This window comes from Nicotiana tomentosiformis, chromosome 1 (assembly GCF_000390325.3).
Source record: "Nicotiana tomentosiformis chromosome 1, ASM39032v3, whole genome shotgun sequence".
Taxonomy (NCBI): domain Eukaryota; kingdom Viridiplantae; phylum Streptophyta; class Magnoliopsida; order Solanales; family Solanaceae; genus Nicotiana; species Nicotiana tomentosiformis.
In genome coordinates this window covers 93,395,362-93,404,699 of record NC_090812.1, presented here as the reverse complement: position 1 = coordinate 93,404,699, position 9,338 = coordinate 93,395,362, and the positions used below count along the sequence as shown (strand labels likewise).

The 9,338-nt window shown below is 41.4% G+C and overlaps 1 protein-coding gene across 1 annotated transcript; it reads right to left on the bottom strand.

The window, feature by feature from the left end:
• Positions 1 to 8,477: 8,477 nt before the first annotated feature.
• Positions 8,478 to 8,792, bottom strand: LOC138907218 (uncharacterized). Its single transcript, XM_070197636.1, has one exon. The coding sequence runs from the start codon at positions 8,790 to 8,792 to the stop codon at positions 8,478 to 8,480; it is 315 nt and encodes a 104-aa protein (XP_070053737.1).
• Positions 8,793 to 9,338: the final 546 nt, after the last annotated feature.

Sequence of the window (9,338 nt, the reverse complement as noted above, 5' to 3'; positions counted from 1 at the left end):
TAAAGCTACGCGTTCGCGTTCGACGGGTCACGTTCGCGTAGAGCAACTCCCCCCAATGCTCCGCGTTCACGACTATGGTCTCGCGTTCTCATAGAGTAAAATCCTCTCCAACCCAATTCCCCTTTCGCGATCGCAAGAGTGACTACGCGATCGTGAATCACAACATAGCAGACACCAGATACATCAAAAATACCAGATTTTCTAAGTCCAAAACATCCCGTAGCCTATCCGAAACTCACCCGAGCCCTCAGAGATCCAAACCAAACATGCACACAAGTCTAAAAATATCATATGAACTTGCTCATGCGATCAAATCGCCAAAATAACACCTAGAACTACGAATTTAGCACCAAATCGAATGAAATTTTCAAGAAAGCTTTAAAATTCCTATTTCCAAAACCGGACGGCCGAATCATGTCAAATCAACTCTGTTTCTCACCAAATTTTACAGATAAGTCATCAATATTATATTGGACCTATACCGGGCTACGGAACCAAAATACGGACCCGGTATCAATAAGGCCAAACATCAACCAATTCTTAAAAATAATTAATTTCCAGACGTTTAAATTTTCATCAAAAATTCATAACTCGAGTTAGGGACCTCCGAATTCGATTACGTGCATACGCCCAGGTCCCATAATTCGATACGGACCCACCGGGACTGTCAAACTACAAATTCGGGCCCGTTTACCAAAATTGTTGACTGAAATCAACTAAAATCAACTTTTAAGGCAAAAATTCAACATAAAAGTTTTTCGGAAATATGCCCGGACTGCGCACGCAAATCGAAGAGGATAAAAATGAGATTTTTAAAGCTTAAGAGCACAAATTCGAATTCTAAAACATAAGATGATTTTTTGGGTCATCTAGAAGTAGCACAAAATTAATGAAAAGATTGCTAAGTAATTCGTGGTTCAAATTGTACTTTCTATCCAACTGAAGTGGTCATTACTACTATTATTTAAGGAACTTCCAAAGGGTTAACTCCAAATTCCAAACTCATAATTAAGTTTGGTAAAGCCGTAATCTGTCGATCATTAATGTTATGTATGGTTCTAATTAATGCCACGACGCCTTAAAATCAAAGACACATTCATTCAATGAAACATAGGCACACCTACAAGCTACTACTCAATCTGTTACGATTACATAGTGCAGAATTCTTATATTCATGAATCATAAGTGACTATCAGCTAGTCAAATCAGCATATTTAACATTTAGTTGATTTTAAGAGAAGATATCCTAGCGTTATCTGTCAGTGTATATTAAATAAGCTCAAGTACTTCTTGTTTATTCAGGAAAAAGAACCACCCAGTTGGTCCTGGATGCACGATAAACAGCTAAAAATGTATATTTGGGTAATTTCATCTCATAACTTGTGTGGTTGAGGAAATTACATGAGTTTTTATAGTGAATTATGCTTGTTACGTGCATTCTTATATGTAGGAAGCCAAGAGTAAAAAATAGAGGTGATTTGAGCAATAATGAAGCTAAAAGGGAATTACTGAAGAAATAAAAGGAAAATCATGACCCAGACAGTGAAGTAACTACCCATAGCACAGGAAAAGCATAGAAAAATTGTGACCGATGCAGTGAAGTTACTTTCCATAGCACAGGAAAAGCACAGGAAAATCTAAAATTTCAACCAGATCCTAAACACAGCTATAGCACAAGTACAAATTCGCATGCGTTTTATCTTGAGGGGCAACTTAGTCATTTGATTTAGGGACGTGATATAAAAGCTTCTAACCCTTATTTCAGCCGCATTCTTGGCCTGAGAAAGCAATGAACACCATTGTTGAAGTAAAAATTAAGCTCGAAAGATCCTCAAGTCCATTCCACAAGACGAATCGAATAATATTTTTGTACTTTTCTATCTTTATTTTTATGGATATTGGTATGACAATGGTTTATGCGTTTTTTAGTGTTAGTATGCGTAGCTAAACCTTTCTTCTAGGGTTTTTGTCACGACCCAATTTTACATATAGGTCGTGATGGCGCCCAACACTACAGCTAGGCAAGCTAACTAGTAGTTTAAACATACATCAATTATTTTCAGAATAATTTTTTAAGTAATTTTATTATTTTACTAGCAATATTAAAGAAAATAAAAAAGATACCAATTAATTTAAATCCAAAAAAAAAAATCATCTCCCAATTCTACCATTGTGTATGCCAAGACCTGGTGTCACAAGTGTATGAGCATCTAGTATATTATACAAAACTCTAAATACTGTCTGAAATAAAATAGACAGAATGCAAATACAAGAAGAAGAACTGGTAGCTCCAGAACGGCTCAGAAAGGCAGCTCACCACTAGGCCTCAGGATAACACGGGTGTGCGATAATAGGGCCTCCACTAGTGCCTGCCTCATATCCTGCACAAAAAGTACAGCAAGTGTAGCATGAGTACGTAAACAACGTGTACCCAGTAAGTATCAAGCCTAATCTCGAAGAGGTAGAGACGAGATGGCCGACTTTGACACTTACTATGGGTCAGTAATAATAATTGAAATAAAACTAGAATATCTAAATCAACATGATTCACAGAGTTAACAATAATTTATTTAACCAGCAGAAATAATTAAATTTCTTCAAATGCAACAATTTTCAAACTATTAATTAAATTCGCAAACTGCAATTGAAATGCCAAGGTATCGTATAATTATTATTATTAGGCACGATTTCTGCCGAGTTCGTACGACCCGATCCAGAGTGTCGTGTACACTATTGAGGGACGTGTGGCGCGATCCATAGATGCATCTATACTACCTAGGCGTTCGGCCTGCTCCACAAGAAAGGAGGACATTTTCTTATGTACCTCCAAAATGAGAGTATATTTATTATAAGATAAATTCGAGAGGTTATCTTTTAACAATTATTTAATTTAAACAAAAAATTAAGCATATGAGATTTCCATCTCTTACTATATTTCCCTAACAATTCACAATATATACCAAATAATTTAATTACATAACGGATACAATTTACATAAGTAATTCATGCTTTGAGTCATAAACTACCCGTACTTTAGCATTAATAGTTGCTACGCACGGACTCTCGTCACCTCATGCATACGTAACCCCCCACAATTAGCAACAATTATTAATTTAATTACCTATGGGGTAATTTTTCCCTCACAAGATTAGACAAGAGACTTACCTCAATTTACCCAAATTTAATCCAATACAGGGCCTTTTCCACAATTATCCAACTCTGTCTCGCTCAAATCTAGCCAAAATAATTCGATACAATCACTAAATTATATGAATCAATTCCATAAGAAAATACTATATGTTTCAATAAAAATCCGAAATTAATTCAAAAATCGTTTGTAGGACCCACGTCTCGGAATACGCGAAAGTTATGAAATATGAACACCCACTCAACTACGAGTCTACCCATACCAAAATTACTAAATTCCGATAATAATTCGGCCCTCAAATCCTCAATCTATCCAAAAAAGGTTTTCAAACTTTTCCAACTTAATTCACCAATTATATGATAAAAACAGTGATGGATTCTGAAAATTTAACCAATATTGAGTTAAGAACACTTACCCCGTTATTTTCTCTGAAAATCTCTCAAAAACCGCCTAAATCCGAGCTCCAAATAGTTAAAAATAAAAAATGGAACGATGTCCAATTTTCAGAACTTAAACTCTCTGCCAAGTGATTTCTTCTACGCGATCGCAAACTTCCTCACGCGATCGCGTAGAACAAATCTTTACTGCCTAGAAAATAACCCTCAATGCCACGCGAGCGCGATGCACAAGGTTCCAACTCTACGTGATCGCATCCCTCTTCACGCGATCGCATAGAGTAAACGTGTGGCCCAACTTCCTCTCTAGTTTCCCCTACGCGATCGCAAACAATGCCACGCGATCGCGATGCACAGATTGGCCCAACCTACGCGATCGCGGACTTGCCCACGCGATGGCATAGAACAAATTTTTCTGTTGCCCTATTAAGCCTGTGCGATCGCAACCCCATTCACGCGATCGCGTAGAACAAAGTCGCCTCTACCCAAATTACTCTACGCGATCGCAGACGAACTTACGCGATTGCGTATAAGGAAAATCAGAAGAAAATACCAGCAGCTATCAGCTATCTCTCAAAGGCCAAAAATGATCCGCTAGCTGTCGAAACTCACTCGAGCCCCTCGGGACCTCAACCAAATATGCAAACAAGTTCCAAAACATCATACAAACTTAGTCGAACCCTCAAATCACACCAAACAACGCTAAAACCATGAATCATCCTCCAATTCAAGCCTAATGAAACTTAAGATTTCTAACCTCTACATTCGATACCAAAACCTATTAAATCAAGTCCGATTGACCTTAAATTTTGCACACAAATCATAAATGACATAACGGAGCTATAAAAATTTTTGAAACTGGATTCCGACCCCGATATCAAAAAGTCAACTCCCCGGTCAAACTTCCAAACTTAAATTCTTATTTTAGCCATTTCAAGCCTAATTTAACTACGGACTTCCAAATAAAATTTCGAACACGCTCCTAAGTCCAAAATCACCATACGAAGTTATTGGAACTGTCAAATTCTGATTCTGGGGTCGTTTTCTCACAATGTTGACCGAAATCAAACATAGCATTTTAAGGCCAACTTAAGGAATCAAGTGTTCCGATTTCAACCCGAACACTTCCAAATCCCAAACCAACCATCCCCGCAAGTCATAAATTAATAAAAGTACATACGGGGAGTTTTATTTAGGGGAACAGGGTTTTAAAAATCAAAATAACCTGTTGGTCATTACTTTCTCCACCTCTTAAACAAATATTCGTCCTAGAACGGGTTTAGAATTGTACCTGGAGTGCTAAATAAGTGTGGATACCTACTCCGCATGTTTTCCTCGGCCTCCCAAGTTGCTTCCTCAACTGGTTGGCCCCTCCACTAGACTTTTACTGCAGAAATCCTCTTGGACCTCAACTAGCAAACCTATTTATCAATAATGGCAACTAGTTCTTATTCATAGCCTAAATCTCATGATTCCCTTCATCGGCGAAACCTTCAAGAGAACTTTTTCACCCATCATAAAGGATAAATCAATGCTTTCTTATCTGTGTAACTCTTCTGTCTGGACTGCGTTGTACAAAGTCGCTCCTGAATAAACTTTACCTTTTTCCAAGGCATCTTTCACCAAATCAGTACCATATAATTTAGCCTCACCGGGCTCAAACCATCCGATGGGCGAACGATATCACCAACCATATAAAGCCTCAAATGGAGCCATCTCAATCACACATGCCCCGAGCATATCCTCCAAAATCTGAATTGTCCGTTCTGACTGCCCGTTGGTCTGTGGGTGAAAGGTTGTGCTGAGCTCTACATGGGTCCCCAATTCATTCTGTACTGCTCTCTAGAAATGTGAAGTAAACTGAGGGCCTCTATCTGATATGATAGAAATTGGCACACCGTGCAACCAAACTATCTCCTGAATATAAATATGGTCCAACCTCTCTGAAGTATGTATAGTCACAACCAGAACAAAGTGTGCCGACTTGGTCAACCTACCAACAATGACCCAAACTGCATCAAACTTCCGCAAGGTCCGCGGCAACCCAACTACAAAGTCTATAGTGATGCGTTCCCATGTCTACTTCGGTATAATCATCTGCTGAAGTAGGCCACCAAGCCTCTGTTGCTCATATTTAACTTGCTGGCAATTTAGACACCTAGCTACATACTCAACTATGTCCTTTTTCATTCATCTCCACTAATAATGCTGCCTCAAGTCGTGATACATCTTCGTAGCACTTGGATAAATAGAATACCGAGAACTGTGTACCTCCTCTAGGATATTTTTCCTCAGTCCATACACATTAGGAACACATAGATGATCCTGGAGTCGCAGAACACCATTCGCTCCAATAGTAATTTCCTTGGCACCACCCCGTAGTACCGTTTCTCGAAGAACCAATAAGTGTGGATCATCATACTGGCGAGCCTTGATCTATTCAAATAGTGAAGACTGAGCTACAACACATGCAAGAACTCGGCTGGGCTCTGAAATATCCAGTCGCACAAGTCTGTTGGCCAAGGACTGGATATCCAAAGTTAATGGCCTTTCTTCTACTGAAATGAAAGCCAAACTACCCATACTCTCCACCTTTCTACTCAAGGCGTCTGTAACCACATTTGCTTTGCCCGGATGATATAGGATAGTAATATTATTATCTTTCAGTAACTCCAGCCATCTGCGCTGCCTCAAATTTAGGTCCCTCTACTTGAACAAATATTGCAAACTGCGATGATCAGTGTAAACTTCACAAGACACCCCATAAAGATAATGCCTCCAAATCTTAAGAGCGTGAACAATCGCAACTAACTCCAAATCATGCACCGGATAATCCTTCTCGTGGGGCTTCAACTAACGTGAAGAATATGCAATAACTCGCCCTTTTTGCATTAATACAGAACCCAAGCCAACACGTGAAGCGTCACAATACATTGTATACATCTCCGAACCAGAAGGTAACACTAATACTGGTGTTGTAGTCAATGCTGTCTTGAGCTTCTGAAAGCTTGACTCACAATCATCGGACCATTGGAACTGAACACCCTTCTGGGTTAATTTGGTCAAAGGTGCTGCAATAGATGAAAAACCTTCCACAAACCGACGATAATAACCTGCTAAACCCAGAAAACTCCTGATCTCAGTCGCTGAAGTGGGACGATGCCAATTCTGAACTGCCTCAATCTTTTTGGGATCAACTTTAATACTTTCGCCCGATACAATATGTCCCAAAAATGCTACTAACTCTAGCCAAAACTCACATTTAGAGAACTTAGCATATAGTTTTTGTTCCCGCAGCGTCTGAAGCACCACTCTCATATGTTGCTCGTGCTCCTCCTTGTTGCGCAAGTAAATCAAGATGTCATCAATGAAGACAATGACAAACGAATCAATGTATGGCCTGAATACCTTGTTCATCAAATCCATAAACGCTGCCGGGACGTTAGTTAAACCGAAAGATATCACCAAAAATTCATAATGACCATATCTAGTCCGGAAAGTAGTCTTCGGAACATCCGAATCCCGAATCTTCAACTGATGATACCCCGACCTCAAGTCGATCTTAGAGAACACCCTAGCACCCTGCAACTGGTCAAATAGATCATCAATACGCAGTAACAGATACTTGTTCTTAATAGTGACTTTGTTCAATTGTCGATAATCGATACATATCCGCATAGTACCATCTTTCTTCTTCACAAATAATACCGGTGCACCCTAAGGCGATACACTCGGTCTGACGAACCCTTTGGCTAGTAACTCCTCAAGTTGTTCTTTCAATTCTTTCGGAGCCATGCGATATGGTGGGATAGATATAGGCTGGGTATCTGGAGCCAAATTAATACAAAAATCAATATCACGATCTGGTGGCATACCTAGAAGATCTGAAGGAAATACATCAGAGAACTCCCGAACTACAGGCACTGAATCAATAGTCGGAGTCTCTGTAGTAGTATCCTGCACATAGGCCAGATAAGCTAAACAACCCTTCTCAACCATGTGTTGAGCCTTCATAAAAGAAATAACCTGATTAAATGCACTAACAGACGAACCCTTCCACTCCAGCCTAGGCAATGCTGGAATAGCCAAGGTAACAGTTTTGGCATGACAATCTAGAATAGCGTGATATGGAGATAACCAATCCATGCCTAGAATAATTTCAAAATCGGTCATCTCAAGCAATAGGAGATCTGCTCTAGTTTCATAACCACAGAATGTAATAATACAGGACTGGTAGATCCGATTCATTGCAACAAAATCACCCACAAGAGTGGACACATAAACGGGAGTACTCAAGGACTCACGAGAAACACCCAGAAATTGAGCAAATAGAGAGGACACATATGAATATGTAGATCCTGGATCAAATAATACGGAGGCATCTTTGCCGCAAACAGAAATAATACTTGTAATCACGGCATCCGAGGCCTCTGCATCCGGTCTGTCCAGAAAAGCATAAAACCGAGTTGGAGCGCCAACTGGCTGGCTTCTTCCTGGCTGACCTCCACCTCTAGGATGGCCCCTACCCACCTGTCCTCCACCTCTTGGTGGTCAGACTACTGGGGGAGCAACTGGTGCGGTAATCATAGGCTGCTGACCCTGCTGCACTGGCCTACCTCGAAGCTTGGGGCAGAATCTCCGTATGTGACTGGGATCCCCGTGCTCGTAACAACTCTTCGGCATAATAGACTGCTGACTAAGAATCTGGCCCTGGTGACCTGAATACCCACTGGAAGAACCCTGAATAGCTGGTGGGCGATAAGAACTCTCTGGTATAGCACTGAAATAAGGTCGCACTGAGGACCCCGAGGAGGCGGTGATGCTGGATATGGGGGCCTGCTGGACTGCCCTCTCACGAACTGACCTCTGCCCCCAGATGGAGCACCTCTGAACTCTCCAGAATACCTAAACCGCTTATCTCTAGTAACCTGCTCTCAGCTACGCTGACGCACACCCTCAATTCTCTGGGCAATCTCCACGACTAGCTCATAAGAAGTACCCATCTCAACCTCTCGAGCCATAGTAGCCTGAATGCCAGTATGTAAACCCGCAACAAACCTCCGCACTCTCTCCATCTCAGTAGGGATTATCATAAGTGCATGGCGAGACAACTCAGAGAACCTCGCCTCATAATCGGTCACTGACATTTGACCATGCTGAAGCTGCTCAAACTGAAACCGTAATTCTTCCCTCTGGGAGCGTGGAATATACTTATCCAGGAAGATACGGGTGAACCTATCCCAAGTCATGGGGGGAGAATCTGCTGGTCTGCCAAGAATATAAGACTTCCACTATCTACGGGCCCTGCCAACTAGCTGAAAAGTAGCAAAGTAAACCCCGTGAGACTCCAATATCCTCATGTTGTGCAGTCTGTCCCTGCATCGATCAATGAAGTTCTGGGGATCCTCATGTCGCTCACCCCCAAAGACATGAGGATGTAGTCTAGTCCATCTGTCCAATAGTTTCTGCGGATCAGCGGCTGCAACTGGCCTGGGCTCAGGTGTAGCCTGCTGCCACTGGCTGGGCTCCACCCACGGGTTGTGCATCCTGGGTCTGATATACAGCAGATGCCTGTCCATGAGCCTGTACGGTCGGAGTCTATGCTCCCCCACCTGCTTGAGATGTGGCTGGGTCTGCCGAAAATAAACCGGCCTGAGTCATAGTCTCCATGAACCGCAGTATACGACCCATGACATCCTGGAATCCCGGTGCAGATGTAAAATCCACCAGAGCTGGCTCTGCCACAGGCACCTCACCCAGTTCCTCAATAATGGGATTCTCTGCTGGACCCACTG